The sequence below is a fragment of the Podarcis filfolensis genome (assembly GCF_964270895.1).
Source record: "Podarcis filfolensis genome assembly, chromosome: 5".
NCBI classification, from domain to species: domain Eukaryota; kingdom Metazoa; phylum Chordata; class Lepidosauria; order Squamata; family Lacertidae; genus Podarcis; species Podarcis filfolensis.
The window spans coordinates 64061879-64083380 of record NC_139608.1 but is presented as its reverse complement, the minus strand read 5'-3'; the positions used below and the strand labels follow the sequence as shown (position 1 = coordinate 64083380).

At 42.8% G+C, this 21502-nt stretch overlaps 2 protein-coding genes and 1 long non-coding RNA gene across 5 annotated transcripts in view; 1 reads left to right on the top strand and 2 right to left on the bottom strand.

Moving 5' to 3' along the window:
• Positions 1 to 21502, top strand: part of LOC310762789 — a 73891-nt gene that overhangs the window by 19638 nt on the left and 32751 nt on the right. The window lies entirely within an intron of this gene.
• On the bottom strand, positions 6971 to 8497 carry CH25H (cholesterol 25-hydroxylase). Its single transcript, XM_083614939.1, has one exon. It carries the CDS (start codon positions 8428 to 8430, stop codon positions 7474 to 7476), a length of 957 nt encoding a protein of 318 aa, XP_083471065.1. The 5' UTR covers positions 8431 to 8497; the 3' UTR covers positions 6971 to 7473.
• LOC310762731 (putative lysosomal acid lipase/cholesteryl ester hydrolase) overlaps positions 18297 to 21502 on the bottom strand; it is an 83796-nt gene continuing 80590 nt past the window's right edge. For all 3 annotated transcript variants that reach the window (XM_083614196.1, XM_083614195.1, XM_083614198.1), the window contains exon 9: positions 18297 to 18631. In XM_083614196.1, coding sequence (XP_083470322.1) covers positions 18398 to 18631 — 234 coding nt within the window. In that variant the 3' untranslated portion in view covers positions 18297 to 18397. The remainder of the gene's footprint in view (positions 18632 to 21502) is intronic.

Below are 21502 nucleotides of genomic sequence, written 5' to 3'. Positions count from 1 at the left end.
ACAAATGCCGGCACAGGAAGTTTTCTTTTGTTGCTGGTTGGTTCTGTAGAATCTCCCACATTTTTTGCTTAGAGAGACTTGTCTCCCTGCCAGCCGCACCTTTCCGCCTCAGGATCACATTACAATATTCCTGCAGCCCTTATATGGCATGAGGAAGTGAACGCAAGCAGCAGGCACTATTAGAAGAAACCTTTAGGGTGCAAAGATCAAGTGATAACTGGAGTTCATAATTAAAGGCTTCAGAAAATTTTGAGAGTCGTAGATCACAAGAGCATTTGCTTTTGCACTTTATTCAACCTTCCTATAAGATTTAGGGCTCATCCAGACTTCCTTTTTTGCCATGTTTCTAGGCACAGGTCTGGGCTTCAAAACTCCACTTCTGGGCAGTGATTGTTGTTGTTGTTGTTTGTCCCAGAGCTTTCCCCAAGAAACCCTATGCTTTGCTGCTGAATTGGAGCAAATGACAATTGGATTTTCTGTGAGTGCCAGGAAAGAAACACTCAGACACATGCAGCACAAAAGGAAATCTGGATGAGCCCTTAGAGGTAGCCAGGGATGGGAGTTAGGGCTCATTCACAGTTCTGCTTGTGCCTTTAGACAGATACATTTAGATACTCTGAACTAGTGGCCGATGCCCATTGTGACTGGTAGGGCAGAAAACAGGAGGTAGAACCAGAGCCAATAGCAAGCAGAGACAACTAATTCTAGTTTTGCCGCCATCCTCCTCCTCGCTGCTGAATTCTACATGGGCAACACTGAGACTAAGGACGAAGGGGAAGTTGACAGGTGTTGTCAAGTCCTGGGCTGTCTGTATGCAGGCAGGCAGGCAGGGCTGACTGAGGTTGGTGGCGCAGTGCCCTCATGTACCCAAATGGACCAGCCTCCACTGCTCTAAACTGAGACCCCCCTGTACACTCAGGCATGCTCCTATAATGGACCTACAAAATCAGACACTTGTGACCAATGCACACACAAAAGCTAGCATCTCATCTTCTTTGTCTTGTTGCATTTCCTCCTTTATGGACATCCATACTATTAAAAGAATCTTGCAGAGAAAAGCAGCAGCTGAAATATTTCCCCCTTCCCTGCTGAGTTCCCTCAAGTCAAATGTAATCACCATTGTTACCTGGAGGAAGTGTTGTCACCCACCATCTGTGCCTGATGTCACTGCTCACTGTGCCCCTTCCCTCATATATTTTCCCCCAACAGGATTTGAACTGCTTTTCTCTCTGCCTGTCTCTCTCTCTTTCTCTTATGTGGCTCAGATGTTGTTCAGCGGCGCATCCTGATTGCTTAGACAAACACACCACAAGCTCCAGTAGTGATGATCCATATAATCAGATTCTGACTTCCTGGTGCCCTTTACAATGGGTGGCATTTAGGCAAAAGGCACTCATTGAGATCATGGGCAGATCAGGAGTGATTTGCTCTAAAATTACGTAGAAAATTACTTCTTGCATTACCTGTTTCATGTGCAGGTTTTGTATGTGCCCATGTGGTTAGCTTTCTGCATTACTAATTTAGTGCACAACTGCATCATGACTGCCTACCACCTGGACACAGCCTAACTTGTAGCCCTGCAGATGTTATTGGACTACAGTTTCCATGTTCCATGACTATCAGCTGTGCTAGCTGGAGACTGCAGTCTCCACAGTGTCTTCAATTCTCCAACGAATAACAAACCCCGGGCGAGTGCCTGGGGGCTCTTGCCACCACTTGGCAGAAAGTGTGTGTAGGGGGGTGGAACTCAACCTTTGTAGCACTATGATAATGCTAGAATTATCACAAGTACAGTGTTTGAATTCACAGCAGTATTGTATTTTTCACTGTGAAAAACAACCATTTTTAAAATGTCATTGAAATCCTGGTAACCCAGGTCAGTTCTAAAAGTAAATATGAACTTTTTGCCCAGGTCAGCTGAGCCTGGGTCTCAGACCCTAAATCTAATCCTGCTCAAAGCCCTGTGAAAAGTACTAGCTGCATGAAATATTCTAACCATTTTCCATTACCAGGCAAAGCATATTCAAGGCTCCAGGTCTCGAAACTGTTGAAAAGAAGAAAGCAGAGCAAGATCAAACATGTTGCCTTTAACGTTATATAGATGGTGTGAACTCTCTAGGAGTTTTTATTTCTGATACTTAGCTGGATTTGTTAAAAGTAGGGATATATTGGCAACAACAGCATGAGCAATCAAAACTCGAAACCATCGGCACACCCACCAGCTTTGCGGAAAGTGTTCACATTTGGTGAATGACTAGTTACTGTACAGAGAGAAATAGAATAAACTATTACTAAATCTCTGACAGCTTCTGGTTTAAGCATGTCAAACAGGAAGTACCATGCCTATGTGGTTTGACCTATTTTCATAATGTAAATCATTTTCCCCTTGATCTGAGGCTTGGGCATAGGGGAAGACCCATTGGTCAGCTTTCCATCAAAGCTGTGCCTCCTTCACTTACTCTGTGCCAGGGCGGAGGAACCCTCCAGATGTTTTAGGACTCTAACTCCCACCAACCTCATTCAGCATGGCCAATGATCAGGGATGGTGGAAGTTGTAGTCCAGCAGCATCAGGAGTGCCACAGGTTCCCCAGCTCTGCTCCACCAGAAGACACTGCTTTGAGGGAGACTTCAACCTTCTACGTGGCAAGCTATCCTCACATGGCTGTGGTATGTATGTGTGTGATGCACAAACCTATGATGCAGTGGAAGAAGATCCAACTTGCTTTTACATAGATCCAGGAAGTCTTCCATAGATCCAGGAAGTCACCAACAGGGCAGCTGTGAAGATCAGTAGATAGCTATCTTAATTACTTCCACAGTCCATTTGTACTCATAAGTGTTGGGTGTATAAGTGTGTGTCCTGCCTTTCAGTTGTACACCATCAATTAAAACAATATGCAATCCATAAAACAAAAAAGACCAAAACAAAAGAGATTAAAAGAAACAAAAAAACAGTACCCATACATTGAAGAGGAAGAGGAATGTAAACCAAGTCAAAGTTGTGGCAGTACAAAAAGATGTTGGCAGCACACCAAAAGAGGGACCAACTGCATTTCCCGGTCTAGGCCCTGTCCTTCACTCCAATCCGACCTCTGATGATGGTTGAAGGGCCTCTGCTGATGAGTTCAAGGGAGGGGCAGACTTGTGAGACAACGCAGTCTGTGTAAGAAGCCAATAGATCAAAACAGTGATGTACATCATTCTGTTCCCCCTAAGCCACACTTTATTTCTACCACAAAATTCATCTGCAACTATGAAAACTGTTTTTATTTGCCCCTCTTAGCCTTCCACCTTTACTCAAATACAAAAAAGTGCAACTAGCCCTTCAGTGCTTTGTATCCAGTCATCACTCTTCATGCCTTGGGCAAAAGGAGCTTGCAAGGCCTACTAAGTTTGTTATTGGTATGAGCTTTTGTGTGCATGCACACTTCTTCAGGTACAAAGAAGTGTGCATGCACATGAAAGGTCATGTGCATGAAAGGTCATACCAATAACAAACTTAGTTGGTCTCTAAGGTGCTATTGGAAGGATATTTTTTTATTTTGTTTCGACTATGGCAGACCAACACGGCTACCTACCTGCTGCAAGGCCTAGGCAGAGAAAGCTGGGTGGGAATATGAAAGCTGTGTGTGCAAGTCTCCTGTGCCTTGTACAACTCTGAATGTGGTCTCTGATGCAGGATTGGAAAACAGGACTCTGGTGAGACCTTTCACATGGGTGCTGTACCCATGTTGCAAATGACTCAGGTCCCATCTATTTTATTTAAATGCTGCCTCCACCCAGGCAATTATACAGGCCAGTTATACTTTACAGCCACCACTTAAACTTTGCAGCATCTTTTAGAGCTGTCCATGCAGAAGATATAATCACACATGGTGTGCTTTGGCTACTCACGAAGGTAACACCAAACCAGACTTAAGGAAGGCATTTGGAGTGACATCGAGAAAATTGTGCCATCCATGTCAGGGGTGAGCCACAACACTAAAACAGTTAAAAACCACCCAATAGCTACAATATTGTACCAGTCCTGAAACGTGCTGTACTAAAATATAAGAAGTGTGTCTAAAGGTCTCATCATCTGATTTATGGCTCGGTGGCAGGGCATATGCTTTGAGATCAAAGGTCCCAGATCCAAACCCAATAATCTCCAGTATAGATGCACTGAGTCCAGTAAGGATATGTTCAGTCCCAGGCATCTCAAGGTAAGACAGAGAAAGACCCTTGTCTGATACCCAGGAGAACAACAGCTGCACAATTTAGATACAGCATGGAGCAAGATGGGCCTGTGGTCGGACTCAGTACAAGGCAGCTTCCTATGTTCCTAGATTTGGGAATTTCAAAACATAAAGGCTTGTTTTCTTGAAGTGGAACGGATGCATTAGACACATGAGTCAGTGTAGTAACATACCCATCAACTGGCCTGATAAAATCGGGGCATCCGGTTTTTGGGCACCGTGGATCTCCAAAAATGCATGATCTTGGAGCCCAAAAATGAATGTGTGGGAGAGAATATGCCGGATCATGACCTAGTGTGAGATCACAGAGCCCCAAAACATGTGTTTTTGAGCTCCGTGGTATGGCGTGAGGCTGTGGTCCCATGCATTTTGCCCCAAAATGCATTTTTTGAGGCTAGGTGATCTTGCGTGGGTCACATGACTCACACAGGAACAGAGCCATGTCCCAGATGTTGGAGGGTTAAAATGTTGGTGGGTATGTAGTAAGTGGTTTCAGTGCTGGATTCTGATCATTGCTTCCAGTGGTCAAATACCCACAGAGCTAGCCATGAACTCATATGAAAACAGCAAACCCATGTCTCTCTGGCTAATGTTTCATAATAAAAACTGCTGGATGAAGGGTGGTATACCAATTTTAACAACGACAACAACTGCAAAGAGGGGCATACAAACATATCCACCCATAAGTATGTAGATAGACTGCCCACCACCCACAAATATCTCTGTAGAAATAGAAATTGAAGGGCCGAGTTAATTACAATATTTGTTAATCATTTCTATAGGATGCCTTTCCCCAAACCTTCTACTGCAGGGGCTCTCAGACTTTCTACCCCCAGGGCTCACTTGGAAAGGTTGACAACGACTGAGAGCCCAACAGTCACAGGATTCTGGAGGTAGAGATTGCCATACTACAGCTGGCAGTTACTGACATTTTCTACTGATATCTGATTTGTCTTTGGAAATTATTAAATCCTTCCATTTCCACCCCACTCCCAAACTTCTCTGTCTCTCAGCCATCTTTACCAGCATGCAAGCACTTGCTGGTCCAGCCGAAAGACATGGCTAGCGGGGATGGTGCAGGTAAGTGAGGAAGCAATTTGTAGGCTGTGGCACTGAGACTCAACTGAAAGTGGCTCAAGTCCCATGTGTGGGTCTCAGCCCAATGTCTGAGAAATTCTGCTGCACTGGAAGTTTCCATTAATTTTTCTTCTATGTTCTGTTATGTTCTGCTATTGCCGGTCCTTTCTTTTTTCTCCTTTTCTTTTACTGTTTTGAATTATTTCAGATAGATGATAGATAGATATAGATGATAGATAGATAGATAGATAGATGATAGTTGATAGATAGATAGATGATAGATAGATAGATAGATGATAGATAGATGATAGATAGATATAGATAGATGATAGATAGATAGATAGATGATAGATAGATATAGATAGATAGATAGATAGATAGATAGATAGATAGATAGATAGATAGATAGATGATAGATAGATATAGATAGATAGATAGATAGATAGATAGATAGATAGATAGATGATAGATAGATAGATGATAGATATAGATGATAGATAGATAGATAGATAGATAGATAGATAGATGATAGATAGATAGATAGATAGATAGATAGATAGATAGACAGATAGATGATTATGATGATAGATAGATAGATGATAGAGAGAGAGAGAAAGAGAGAGAGATATGAGAGGGGGGATACTGGAAGTTAAAAAGGAACTGTCCCTATAGAAAAATGCTAATTTGGCTGCACAATGCTTAGGACAGGTTAAAAGCAGCTATATAAGCATCACTGCAACAGCGGTACACCAGCATCGTATGCAAATAGGCCAGCACAAATGTTTAGGAAGGAGGATATTTAGGAAGGAGCTTTTACTGGTTTTTTCCCTTCCTAAAAAGAGTATTTTCCAGATTCTGCCACTGATGTAGTCCATATCCCTATGAATGAACTTTAAATGCAGTGTGATTAGCTGGAGGGGATGGCAGAAATCACAGTTTAGGAAACCGAGGATGCTTTTTCTTCATGCAATGATCCAAGAGTGTGCCCCATTGAAAATTCATGGGAGCTTACTTCTGAGTAAACATGCATAGGATTACATTGTGAGGCTTGATCTTCCCATGTAGCAGAATGACACAATAAGGTTTTAAAGGGGTAATTGGGCTCTTCAAATTCAGACTACCGGGGGAGGGTGGATATCACATGATTTAATGCCCTCCTGAAGCTGCAGGTAGAAGATCAACACGTCAAGAAGTGGGCTGGTTATAATAGGTTGTGTTTTTGTTTTAATTTTAGGAAGCTTTTTCACATGTGGAACCCATGCAGTCTAAAGTGGTGTGGTCCACCTTGCCACTTGAGAATTGTATCACCTCTTTCTGCTGTGTATGCAGACTATACATTTGATATGACATATTTCAAAGAATTCTGGGAGCTGTAGTTTGTTAAGAGTGCTAGATATGATAATTCTGTGAGGCAGAAACTACAGTTCCCTGGATTCTTTGGAGGAAGCCATGTGCTTTAAATGTGTGTTGAATATCCTTTATTGTGTGGATCTACAACTGAAATCCTAGACACACGTATTTGGGAGTAAGTCAAATGGAAATAAATAAAGGTCACTTTTGGGTTGGCATGCATAAGATTGGGTTGTCAAATTGGTCACCTAGAAAAATCTATTCCATTGCTTTTGAAAAATAGTGTGGAAAATAAACACAAAAGGGGAAAATGGAACAATATAAATATTTATTTTTCCAGTATAAAATAATAAAACATAAATAATTCTGACTGAACAAATTATAACAAATCACATATCCATTAGATCTATTGACAGTCATCAGAAATGTTATCAGGTTAGATGCTTCTTCTTCTTCATTTTTCTTTGTGTGTCCATATTTTATTTCCAATATGAAGCCAAGATATATTCCATAGGAATCATAATAAGCATTAATTTGACTCTCACAACTCATCTTCTCATTTCAGCAAGCAGAAACTCTCTTACATACACATTGAGCATACACATTAGCCTTATAAAAGCTTGGATAGCCAAAAGAAAATGGACTCACAGTGATAGCCTCTCTCCGATGGCTTAAAATTGCTTGTTCCAAACAACCATAGGGCTGTGCATACTTCACAAAAACTGTTCCATAAATACATTAATATAAATAAATGCAGTGCAATGGTGTGGGTTTGTTTCCAGATGGTTAATCTGGAGAGGATGGCTGAACTCAGCTTCTGGCCAGCTTCTCTGACATGTCATTTTCCCCGACAGCATGGCTAAGCGTTCCAAAGAGACGGTCCCAGTGGGTAAAGTATGGGGCATAGTTGAATTTGAACTTCAAGTGATGGAGATCGTGGTGTGGTGCTCCTCCATACAGACCAAATGGGACCAGTCTGTGGGTCGACCACGGCAAGTCATAGCCAGAATGATCCTCCACCGCAAACCAGATGTTGGCAACGAAGAATGTCATCTCCGTCAAAGGATGACACTTCAGCAGCATTGGGCTGATCCCCGCAAAAAAACCCAGCCAAAGCAGTTCCCACATGCTGGCGTACTGGGTGGTGAGAGCAAACGTAGAGATGTGCTTGTGGTGGACCTTGTGGAAAGTCTTGTAGAGCCATGGCACCCGGTGATGGAGCAGATGCCACAGGAAATACAGGAAGTCAAAGAGCAGCAGGCAGAGCGTTATGTCCAGCAAGAGCCTCGGCAAGGCAGGAGCTTTCACTGGCAAACTCACTGGTCTCCAGTACCAATGAGCGACAGTCACTGGGAAAATGCAGACCAGGTGGTGGTAGACGTTTTGAGTCATGCAAAGCGCCATCATACTCAGAGTGGGAGAACTCTGGGGCTGGATTTTGTACTTTCTCAAGGCTGGGACTCGAGTGCTGAAGAAGTCCAGAGCGATGAACGGCAGGCAGAAAGCTGTGTATAGCGTAAAGTTGAACAGCACTGGGAAGAAGGGTGACTTGAGCAAAGCCTCCTGCGTTACGATGAAGTCCCAGACCGGCTGCAAAGTCAGCATGCCTTCCCTGTCCTCCAGCCCATCACAACTGAGCAGCTCTCTGTTCTGAACACTGGAGTTCATGTTGCCTTGTGCTGCTGCTGCCGCTGCTTGTCTGTCTGCTGCTGCTGCAACCGGGCTCCTTTTAACCAGCCTTCTTTCATCCACTCCTTCATATGACATCACAAAAGAAGGGGGAGGAAATTCCTTTAACTAACCCGTTTAGTTTCCTTTCTTTCTCAAAGTTAAAGAAAGCAAAACGTGTCAAAGGAATTTCCCCGTTGCTTATTTCACGCGTTTCCCATTGGCTGAGCTGCCCTTGGCCACGCCCCCTCTTCTGCACATTCCATTGGATTTTTCCATTGGACACAAGCCTGTATAGCCTGTTGCTTATCCAAGCTAGTTTGTGAAAGAAATGACATTCTGCAGGATGCAAAGGCATAGGGAAATAAAAGAGGAACGCGTGCACAACCTCCAGGCAAATGAAATCAGTAGAGTCTGACTAGGGTGTGTTTCAAAAACTGGGAAAGAAGTGAATCACATTCTCAGATTTGTGAGACGTATTGAAAGCACGAGAGTCTAAAAACAAAACCTGGAAACTTAACTTCTGGCTTCTCAACTGTTGGCATGTACTAGAGCAGGGGTAGCCAATGAGGTGCCCTCCGGCTATTGCTGAACTTCAATTCCTATCAGCTAATAATAACAATAATTTATTATTTATACCCCACCCATCTGGAATAGGGATCAGCAGATAACTAGGGCTGCTAGGCAATCATGTCCATTTTTGTTTCTTTCCCCCATTTTTCCAGTCTTAAGTTTGGCACACTTCATTTCCACATCTGTTTGTGATTTTTTAAGAAAATAGTCTACATGAAAACTCACCGGCATTTTAGTGTGAATTTCTCCTAATTGTATGCAACTTTGCCTAATACAGTCATACCTCATGTTGCATTAGCTTCATGTTGTGTCTTTTCGGCTTGCGAATGCGGCAAACCCGGAAGTGTATACTTCCAGGTTTTGCCACGTGTGCTTGCGCAGAAGCGTTCTGCATGCTTCACACATGCACAGAAGCACTCTATTGTGCTCTGCGCTTGCGCAGAAGCGCCGCTCTAGTTACACACTTTTCGGGGTGCGAACGGCACCCCGGAACGGATTGTGTCCGCAACTAGAGGGACCACTGTATATGCATTTCTGCAAAGCCATTTCCCCTGCTACAGTGTATTTTTGCATGTTTTCATTCATGTATGCATTTGTATCAACATTTTACCCGTTTTGCTTTTTTTTTTTTTTGGTACACAGGTGGCTAGAGAACTGCATTGCAAAATTCGGAGAAGTGTGAATTCTGGAGGATGACTGTGTTTCAGTTCATGTATTGTTTTGGAAAGTTCAAATTAGGTTGATTCGCCTTTAAATAGGAACTGAACTGGATTTCTCCCCCATTTATGCATGCAACCCATGCAAGTCATTCATATATAACACTCAAGTGGCAATCCTATGCACACTTAATTGGGAGTAAGTTCCAGTGAACATAATAAGAATTACTTCTTAGTAGACATGGATAGGATTTTAAAGGGTAATTTAGTCAGTGTGGTGTAGTGGTTACCCTGTTGGTTGAGGACCTGGGAGACCACAGTTCAAATCCTGACTCAGCCTGGGTAACTTTGGGTAACCTTCGGGCAGTCACAATCCTGCCGCCTAATCAACCTCATGGAGTTGTTGTGAGAATATGGTGGGGAGGGGGGAGAACCATGAACACCACCTTGAGCCCCTTGGAGGGAAGGTGGGCTATAAATGTAAACAGCGGCAAAATAAAATAAATCATAATAATAGTAGCAGCAGCAGTAGTGCTCTACTGTACTAAGCACTGGTTTACAGTCAAGTTCATGCCACCACTTTGAGAACCAATGTCCTCTGACAGTTCGGTCTTCAGGAAATATCCCCACTTCTTATGGTTAAAGACCATAAACGAGGGGAAATTGTGAAGAGCCTTGTATCTCTCCGTCCTCTACACTTGAGGTTATTGGCACAAATGCATCTAGTGGTATATTGCGTCATCCATGACATGACTGTTGGAAGAAATTACCGGAACAAGGCACCACAAATGGTTCAAAACTTTAACATTTGAAGAGACCGTGGAAATTAAGTGTCACTGCCATCTATTGGACACAGTTAAATATGCAGGGCACTCCTTACTACTGCACACAGTGCTAATCCTGAGGGATTAGAAACTATTAATGAATTAAAATGATTCCCCCAAAGGGAATAAACTCTACCTTGTCTGTTGTAAGTGCTGTTTCTCACTTCCCTTGGGGCTATAGGAAATTAAGGATGTGTCAAGGATTAAGCACTTCTAATCTTAAAAATCCTCCAAGACACATAACACCTCTGTCATTTCAGGGATTCATTTTATTGACCCACATCCAACTCATCAGTACCTCCAAGAACTGGTCTAACACCTCAATTGCCTCTTCTTATTCAGATGAGACAGAGAGCTAGAGCTGGGTGTCATTTGTATATTGATGACACTTCATGCCAAATCACAGAGGCTTCCTAAAGTTGTTAAATAGCATGAGGGACAATATGGTACGCTGTGGTACCACAGGACAACTCCCATAGTGCTGAACTGGAACCTCCCATGACTACATTCTGGAAGCAGCCCTAGAGGTAAGAGCAAAACCACTGGTGTATAGGGACTCTAGCTCCCACCTCTCTGAGATACTTGAGAAAGACACTGTGGTCCACAGTACTGAAAGCTATGGAGAGATGAAGGAGGATAAGCAGGGTCACACTATCCACAATTCTCACTTCATAGATGTCATCAACAAGGGTGCCCAAGACAGTTTTAGTGCCATGACCTGGTCAGAAGCCAGACTGGAATGGATCCAAGATGTTTTACAAAGATTCAACAACTTAATGAAATTGCTAGTTCTATTAACTACATTCGTGTTCAGATGATGTGTCTCTAAATCCTGGATCAGATATGGGGAACCTGTAGGCCCCCTAGATTAGGGTTACCAGACGTCCCTGGATTTGCAAATCTGTCCCCGGGAAATGTGGCAGCGGCAGCCTCAGCAGCCCGGAGCCAACCTGGTAGCACAGCTGGCTCTGGCTGGCTTCAGGAGCTGCCTGCTGCTCACTGCCGCTGCCACTGCTGAAGCAGAACCAGGGACGTCCGGCGGTACTGATCTCCTTCCCCCTTCCCTCTTTGTTTTGACAGATCGGGGGAGGCTCGGGCGTCACGGGCGGGCCGGCATTGCCCAGGGGAGTACAAGGTGCGTGGTTTCTCTGCCAGGCAAGGTGCAACGCCCTTCTTTTGCACCCTGTGAAACATAAATGCGCAGAGGGTTTTTTTAAAATAACTGGGCAACAGCCGCCCACCTGTGACTCCCAAGCCTGCCCCATCAGTCAAAACAAAGGAAGAAGGGGGCAGGAGATCGGGGGAGGCTCGGGAGTCATGGGCGTGTGACGTGCTGTTGTCCAGTTTTTAAAAACTGCGCATTTATGTTTCACAGGGAGCGAAAGAAGGGCTTTGCACCTTTATACAATATGCATGCATGCTTGGGCCCAGGGTCTTTTGCCTCACCATCCCCACTACTGACTCCCTGTTGCTACTCAGCTTCAAAAAAACAAAAACCCATTGAAAAAAATCTGGTAACCATATCCTAGATGCTGTTGGACTCCTAGTCCCATAATCCCTTATTATTATTGGTTTTTCTCAGAAGGGTAGTGGGAGATGGGTGATTGACTTAACGTGCCTGATTGTGTCAGAATGGGAACAAATGCTGAAAATGTGGCCCTTCTGATGGGTGAAGCAACTGCCGCACCAAGCATAACTTGTGAATGAGTTATCGTGTTCAGCAGGTGGGAGGAGATACATCCCAGATCTCAGTGCTTTCCTACAGACACTGTCTACACACTCTGCTGCCACCTACTGGGTGTACCTGACATGATGCACACTATACAGGCATTTGTGAACAAGGCCCCAGGCTAAAATCTTGCTTTCTAAAAGGTCTTCTGTGTAATATGATTGCACTGGTGGATGTACCTGCTAGAGCTGATCCTTGCATGCTCTTCCATCTTCACACAAGAACCCACAAATTATTGTCATTTTGCTTAAGCAATCACATTTGTTTTCTGCAAAAGAAGCTACATTAGGGGGTTGGCTAGATATTGGGAATCTTGCTTTCAGGCATTAGCAAAAGGTTTCTTTGTCTCTGGCTCTCTTTGTTTCTGTTTCTGTTTCTGTTTCTCGCTCTCTCTCTCTCTCTCTCTTTGATACATGTTGCAAAAGCAGCAGCATCCATCTAAGGATGTTACAGAGCAGTTACAAAGCACCATTTGTAAGTGCCACAGCTGCATCTTTTGATGGCAAATAGCATCAACTCACTTTAAATAGTAGCTTGTTCCAGGAAGGTATCCAAATGAAAGCAAAAAGTGGCAGCACTATCAGAATTCAAAAAGCAACAAAAACCCCTATGTCTAGGATCTTTAACTAATGATTTCGCCATTACAATGAAAGCTACTTAGTAAAAGGTGAAAGGTATATATGATCTGAATAGAAACCAGAGTTTAAGGATTAAGTATGTCACTCTGAAGTGTCCATATTGTGAAATGTAATACAGGGATTTTAGAATATTTGTGAGGTTTTCTTTCTTTCTTTTCTCTCTCTTCTATGTGTCCTCCTTTTTTCCCTTATCTCTTTCTATACTTTCCCCTGTTTCTTTTTTCTTTTGCCTTTCTCTTTCCTGTCACCCCCTCTTAGTTTTACCATATGCATTAGATAGTAAGATGGTATAAATTTTACCTGATAAGAAATATATATATATATATGAAAATGTAGAAATTAAACAATGAGTGGGGGGGGGGCTTGCAGAACACTTCCCCCCTTTCGTAAGTACACTTGCTTGCTATACAGTGGTACCTCGGGTTAAGTACTTAATTTGTTCCGGAGGTCCGTTCTTAACCTGAAACTGTTCTTAACCTGAAGCACCACTTTAGCTAATGGGGCCTCCTGCTGCTGCCGCGCCACCAGAGCACGATTTCTGTTCTCATCCTGAAGCACAGTTCTTAACCTGAAGCACTATTTCCGGGTTAGCGGAGTCTGTAACCTGAAGCATATGTAACCTGAGGTACCACTGTACTGTGTTTGTTGGTACCACTTTTCCATTGGATCACTGCTGGGACAGCTAGAGGTTACATTGGCTAGGAGAAGGCTTAGGGAGGTCTTGATGAAATGGCACGATAGTATGGAGGTTATTATTATTATTACTACTATTACTACTACTACTACTACTACTACTACTATTATTATTATTATTATTTACACCCCACCCATCTGGGCACTCTGGGCAGCTCCAAGCAGAATATTAAAAACACAATAAAAGATTAAACATTAGAAACTTCCCTAAAGAGGGCTGCCTTCAGATGTCTTCTAAAAGTCAAATGGTTGTTTATGTCATTGATGTCTGGTGGGAGGGCATTCCACAGGGCAGGTGCCACTACCAAGAAGACCCTTGGTCTGGTTCCCTGTAACTTCACTTCTCACAGTGAGGGAACCGCCAGAAGGCCCTTAGAGCTGGACCTCAGTGAGCTGAACGATGGGGGTGGAGACGCTCCTTCAGGAATACTGGGCCGAGGCCATTTCTCAACCCATTTCATGTAATACAGATACATTACATTAATTAACTATACATTCCATCCTAAGCCCCCCAATTTTCTATGGCAGAGGTTGACAGCAAGAGTACTGAGTTAACACCACCCCCAACTCAGAAATGCAGAAGGGTTTTCCATCCCCACCTCTGATTTAAGAATGCACAAAAGAGTTAACAGTGCGAGCTTAGCATCAGAATTACTGGCATTTTCTAGGTACCAAAGAACGTGTTCTTTACCAAAACCTAGGTCAAGGAAACCTGATGGAGAAAATGAACAGGCAGTTATTTAAAAGGATGGGGAGGTTAGCAGGTGTAGAGTGGTTGCACAAGGAAATGGGCCATTGTGGTCTAAACCACTGAGCCTCTTGGGCCTGCCGATCGGAAGGTCAGCGGTTCGAATCCGCTTGACGGGGTGAGCACCCCTTGTTCTGTCCCAGCTTCTGGCAACCTAGCAGTTTGAAAGCATACCAGTGCAAGTAGATAAATAGGTTCCACTGCGGTGGGAAGGTAAATGGAGTTTCCGTGCACTCTGGCTTCTATCAGGGTGTTCCGTTGCACCAGAAACAGTTAAGTCATGCTGGCCAGATGACCTGGAAAGTCATCTGTGGACAAATGCCAGCTCCCTTGACTGGACCATCCAAGGATCATTTACCTTTACCTAATATTGATGCATAACAAGGCATAGGGATGTCTAAACACTCCCAAAAGTCTTCCTTTGTAGACAGTGGATCAATGTTTAGGAACTTCCAGGGACTGCCTGGATACTGAGGAGTGGGCACTAGGAAATAACTTGCTACTATTTTTGTGTTTTTATGCTGTGAGCTACCCTGTGATCCTCGTATGAAGGGCAGTACAGAAATTTAATTAATTAATGTAAAATAAAAACTCTTGGATCCAAAATTTAAACCACTTGTTCTGAATTGTCAAGCATTTCTGACACAACTGGTTATTCTTATAGACATTCCTGTCATCGGTTTTGGAATTAAAGCTACAGAAATTCTGACATTTTGGATACCCAAGTAATTGCATTATTTCTCTCTGGTCTTGTACAGCTTCTTGCTCCATGTGGTTTTTGTGACTAAAAGTGATTGTCTGACCATCTCTTTTTTGGAGAAATCCTTCCAGAGTATCATATCTACAGGAAAACTTCTTCTTCCTTCTTCCTTCTTCCTTCTTTTCCTGCTTCCTTCTTCCTTCTTTCTTCTTCCTTCTTCTTTGGCGACCACTTGTAGCAGAGTAAGATTGTCTTCCATAAACACGGTTTCAACAGTGAGTCCGTAAGTGACTGTGGGAGCCAATTCTGGATCCATCCCAGCACCCTCCCAAACCCCCCAAACCTAGAAACCTATGCGGCCTAGGACCCACATACCTACAGGACCGCCTCTCCTGGTATGCCCCGCGGAGGACCTTAAGGTCTACAAATGATAACACTTTGGAGGTCCCAGGTCGCAAGGTGGTTAGATTGGTCTCAACTAGGGCCAAGGCCCTGACTTGGTGGAATGCTCTGTCACAAGAGACTAGGGCCCTGCGGGACTTGACATATTTCCGAAGGGCCTGCAAGACAGAGCTGTTCCACCTGGCCTTTGGTTTGGACTCAGTCTGACCCTTAAGTTTCCCTCCCCTTATGGTTTTGACCTATGGGCTACTTTTAAAATGAGGCTGCTTTTTAAATTGCTTTATTTTTTCCCCTATTATGTTTTAGTTGTAATTTTATTGGTGTTAGCTGCCCTGAGCCTAGCTTTGGCCAGGGAGGGCGAGGCATAAATAAAATTTATAATTTATTAATTATTATTATTAATATTATTATTATGCATAGTGCACAGGTTTCTTCATTATTTCATAACTGCAAGTATGGTTCCTGGTGGGTGTGGGTGTTTATGGGTGTGTGGGTGTATTTACTGTGTTGGCCCGAATATAAGCCACACCCAAGTATAAGCCACACCTTTAAAAGTGGAAAGGGGGGGGAGAGAAAAAAGACAATACTCAAATACAGTGGTGCCTCGCAAGGCGAAAATAATCCATTTCGTGAGTCTCTTTGTCTAGCAGTTTTTTCGTCTTGCGAAGCAACCCTATTAGCGGCTTAGCAGATTAGCGCTATTAGCGGTTTAGCGGCTTAGCGGCTATTAAAGGCTTAGCGGCTTAGCGGCTTAGCGGCTAAAAGGCTATTAGTGGCTTAGCGGCTTAGAAAAAGGGGGGGAGCGAAAAAAATTGCAAGACTCGCAAGACGTTTTCATCTTGCGAAGCAAGCCCATAGGGAAATTCGTCTTGCGAAGCGCATTGAAAAACGGAAAACCCTTTCGTCTAGCGGGTTTTTCGTCTTACGAGGCATTCGTCTTGCAGGGCACCACTGTATAAGCTGCTCCCTTAAAATTCCACAGGTACTCACACTCATTCCGTTTTACCGTATGTCTGTTTCCGCAATCATATCGTAAAAGCCAATTTTTGTAAGCTTGTGAATTTAAGCTGTACTTTAACTTTTCACGGTCAGGATTTGGAAGAAAAGTGAGGCTTATATTCAGGCCAATACAGTATATCAATTGTAAGGTGTCATCACTCAGTTTTCATTGGTTGTTATCCAAGGTTCTAATGGTAAGGGTGGGGTGAAGTTGCTCTGAGAAAACAGTGTGACGGTGGGGGCAAGAGAGAGGCAAGCGAGAACAGGTTAATATAACAGTTTTAGTCCGCTGGTAATGGGTGGAAGGGAAAGAGAAGGAACCAGAGGAGAGAACAGTGGAACTGGCCGGGAGTCAAGGGGAAGAGAAAGCTGGAAAGGAGGAGGAATTGAGAAGAGGTCAAGTAGATCTGGAAGGTGGTGTTTCTAGCACTGAGGAGATTAAAGATGAGGCATTGGGAGGAAAGATGGGGAATATAGGTTGGAGGAAGGTTCTCGTGAGCAATTGTGCTTGTGGTAAATGGCTGAGGGGGGGTTAAAGGAGGGGCTATAGAAGAGAAGGAGGGTGGGAGTGGATGTCACTTTAGGCCCTTGCAGTGGCAATATTTACTGGACTGAATGTAGCAGCACTGCAGAAGAATTATGTGCCCCCTTTGTCTTCCTTGTTGCTTCCATGCTTCTCTTTGCATTTATGGAGAGTGGAAATTTCAGCCCTGGTCCACCAAGGACAACATTCTAATACATGGTCAAATCTTGCATTCCAACAACTAGGGACTGACATCAATGCAATTTTTTAAAGAAAAATCATTTCCAGTAAATGGTGTTTAGTCCCAAGATGCCAATTTTTAATTAAGTTTGACACATCGTGTTGCTTTCAAGATGAAGGTTTATTGCTTTGGAGCACTCTGAATGAGAGCTGGTCTTCCTAACTCTGTTATGGGGAGTGGGGCAGTATCCAACTTGGTCATGTTCATTAATATCAATGAGTCTACTCTGAGGAAAACCTAGTTGACTACCACCCAATATCTTGTTTCTAAAAAGCTTCCTAAAAGCAGATTTCATGTTACCACAGATGTTAGCAAGGTTTTAACAACCCCACTCTCCATGACAAAATTTGGGAAGATCAGATTTACTTTCATATATACATTATTATGCAAGTTTAATGACTTAAAGGCTTTCCCCTTTGTCAGGACTACTGTGATGAGAATGCAACTTAAGTTGCATCTCAATACCCCCATTAAAGATGTATGGATTTAAATATTTCTGAGGAGGGCAAACATTTAATTCCCTGAGGGATTACTAAACTGCACATAGACATCCTAGCAACTATTATTTTTATACAGAATGGTTTTCATGGATAACAAAGGAACATATAGCATTTCTGTTTTCCGTCTTTTCTACAGGTCAGTTACATTTGGTGTGAGACACTGCTGTCGTAGGGGAGAGAGAGAGGTGGGGGAGAGAAGGGGAAGGTAGGGAATGCTTTCCAGGGTGAATTTTCTTAAGAAATATGGGAGTGACATATCCCAACAGAGGCTCCTCTGTTAGTGCTTCTCTCCCCTTTTCTCTATCCAAAGTGAATAATTAGAGATAAGAAAAACTAAGGAATACAACTGCTAACTAAGGGAGGATTCCAATCTAGAGAGAAAGTTATCAAATTAATGTTTACAGCTCAGTGGCAGAGAGCAAAAGAGAGAGAGATTAGACCAGAAACTGCTGAGGGAGCTAAGAAAAGGCAGCACTCTACCCCAGAGCAGATAGATCCCAAGACTGGGAAACAACTGGAATTGGACCAGTTCCTCATCGGAAAGGAGTTGGACATCACCACAAGTACTTTTTCTACCCTCAATAGGCATGCTGTGCTAGAACAAGAATCTGCTACACAGCATGATGAAGCAAGAGCAACAAAGAATCATAGCCGATCCTAAAACAACGGAGAAACACCCATGGTCACTGACAGAATTAGAAAAGGCAAGGTTACTAAGCAAATCTTTCTTATAACTGAGACTGTGATGAACCTGTATGAGAAATGGAATCTTAAGAAATCTTGTAGTTCTTTTCATCAACACAGATTGACAGTAATGGGTTCTGAAGGAATATTTCACATTCACTTATAAGTCTGCATTAAATCCATTATCTCTATGTACATGCGCTGTGGGGCATCATAGCCTATGATAAAATCCAGATGTTCCCATTCAGGAATATCCTTGTGGTAAACTAAGTTTGGGATCTGAGGCAGCAAGAGGGCCATGTCCTTTGAGTCTGCAATCCAGTCGTTACCACCACTCCAGACAGCTGTTGGAAGAGTCATCCGTTGTACACTGTAGAAAGCTGGTGTTGACTAAAAGAAAGGAGATAAAAAAAAAGTTTAAAAACAGTCTGCAAAGACTTCCTGATCAAAACACACACACACTTGCAGAACACACACATATCTAAGTTGAGGGTTGAACCATTTATGTGCGCAACAACTGGGCATTCATCAGAAGTTGTGCAAGAAAGTGCACATAATCCATCCATGAAGAGCAAATTGCGCAGATTGCCTGGTCAATTTACATCTCAGGGGTGTTGTTCCAGCCTCATGCTGGGGGGCGGGGGGAAAGTCCTGCATTGTAGGGGGTTTGACTCAATGACCCCTGTGGTCCTTCCCAACTCTGTTATGTGATGATTCTGTGATTTTTTGAGTACCTAAACTTTGTTCTTGTCCTTACTGTTACTAAGCAACTGAGCTTGTTTGTTTGTTTGTTTTTAATGGCAAGTGGCCGAGACCCTGGGCTGCAGGGCACTCTGCCTGGCTGTAAATCCAGCATTGATTGTCTGGATTTACTGATTGTTCCGAAAGAATGAGATGATTTTCATGTAGCATTAAGCCCAACTATGACTGAGCATGAATGTGCACTCTGCCTCAAAGGAGTGCACAGACACTTTGACCCTTCTCTGGTCTCACTACTGCTGCTTTAGCATTAAGGAAAAACCCAGGCTCATGCTTTGTCTCACTCCAAACAAACCACAAGATGGACCCAAAGTTTGTTCTCATATTTACAGCTCATGTAAATCTCATGAGTCTTGAGAAAGACAAGCCACATGCCTGGGTTGAGCAACTTGCTCAACCAAACTACGGATTAGTGTGCAGAATCGCAACAGCAGAAGAGTCAAGGGAAGTGTGAAGTGGCCAGGATCTCCTCTCAGGAAGCTCTTCCACACCAGCATTCATGGCAAGCTTTGATTTGGCTTAGAGTTACCTACAAACCAGCTCAGTGTCTTTGACTCATTATTCCCAACAGTCATCATTATTCCCAACAGTGATTCTTCCTACTGCTCCAGTTTTGTTAGCACTGAAGAAACATGATTGCAGTTTCAAGACAGAATTTTCTGGCAAATTTCAAGTATGGCTGTTAGAACCAGACATATCTTAGATGGCTAATGTATAGAGGGATAAATTTGAAAGAAAGAATGGAAGCAATCCTCATGGGTGTGATGTATTGCTTTATAGAAAAATGATCTTCATTATATGACAGGGGAGTGAAGATAGGCACCTGGCATATGGCAGATTTGTCAACAAATTTACATCCCCATATTACATTTGAAATATATTTTTTGGATATAGAAATTAGATATTCTCAAGGGAATCTGGAGACCATTCCCTATAGTAAATGTGCATCAAATTTAAGAGATATTTTGGCATATCCTAAAGTAAATCCAAAACCTCTTTAACCCCCTAGATATTTTCAAGCTTGACCAAATAATTCCCATGTGGGAGTTGTAATGGTGGTAAAAGGTAATCCTTGAGCAATCCTGATTTTAATCAAATTTACCACCTTAATGAAGCATATAACCACAATACTCAAGGGAGTGATTAATGAAGATAATGCCTTGACACATTGGCATGGCCACAAGAAACATTAAGATCTGGACAGGGGAATGCAAAAGTTGCATAAGGACCAAAAAACTCAATGTGTCATTGCTTAAACATTGTATAGAGGAGCAGCGTGATGCTAAATCTAAAGTATTGGTGCTTTGAGAACATACATGGTTCAGAGAAACAATTATAGACACAATTTAAAAGGAAGGAAATAAGAGGGATCTATATTCAGGTAGGTAGCCGTGTTGGTCTGACACAGTCGAAATATATTAAAAAATAAAAAAAATGTCCAGTAGCACCTTAGAGACCAGCTATATTTGTTCTTGGTATAGGCTTTCGTGTGCATGCACACTTCTTCAGATACACAGTGTGCATGCACAAGAAAGCTTATACCAAGAATAAACTTAGTTTGTCTCTAAGGTGCTACTGGACAATATTTTATATATATATATAAATATATTGAGAGGAATCTATAGATTAAGAACAGTAGCACCTGGTGGACTTAAGGAGAACATAAAATGGGTGACTGTTATACAACAAGTTGAAGATGTACTTTTATTGGAAATTATGCCACATTTCTTGCCATTCCAGTTGTTATTATTATTGTCACTGTATTGACACAATGCATGGAATTTTTATGAAATGGAGCTAGATGTTAGAATTTTTCAGCTCTGGCCCATCTGGAGCTGATACGGCTCATCTTGGATCGATCACAGCAGAGTATACATCCAGTGTCCGCAACGAAAGGATGAGGCAGGTATGGTGCTACATTGCTAAAAGCTTTATTCCTAAGCTATGCAGAGAGCATACAAATATACATCTTGTCTCTGTGCGAAGCAGAGAGCACCTCCAACAAAGAACGACAGAACAAAGGAAACAGGAAACCAGTGTACGTCACATCCCGTCTCCCTTTCCCGTGGGAACCCAACAGTATCTGGACTGTAGAATGAAAACATAGTCCCATGACTTGCAGCTGCTGCTCAGTGAAGAGGGAAACAGAAACCTGATTATCCATGCAATGGCTATTGTTCGTAAAGTAATAGCAGATCCTCTTACCTGAGTTCATTGAAACCACCCATGACCACTGCACTGTCAAATGTTATTTTGGCAAGTTTTTCCATTTGTTTGTGTTTTTGTTTGTTTATTTGCATATGTTCCTATTTTTGAGATATGGTTCCATGTTGTATGCCTTGCTTTAACAGATGGTTGCCGTTAATTTATTTATTTTGTACAAAGCTGTATCAGCTGAACATATTGGCTTTTGACTGCACATAAACAAAGGTGCTATTTAGATCTGATTTGGTGAGCATACTGTGACAAAAGTCAGGTGTCCGTCCCTCCCACTGCCAAGTG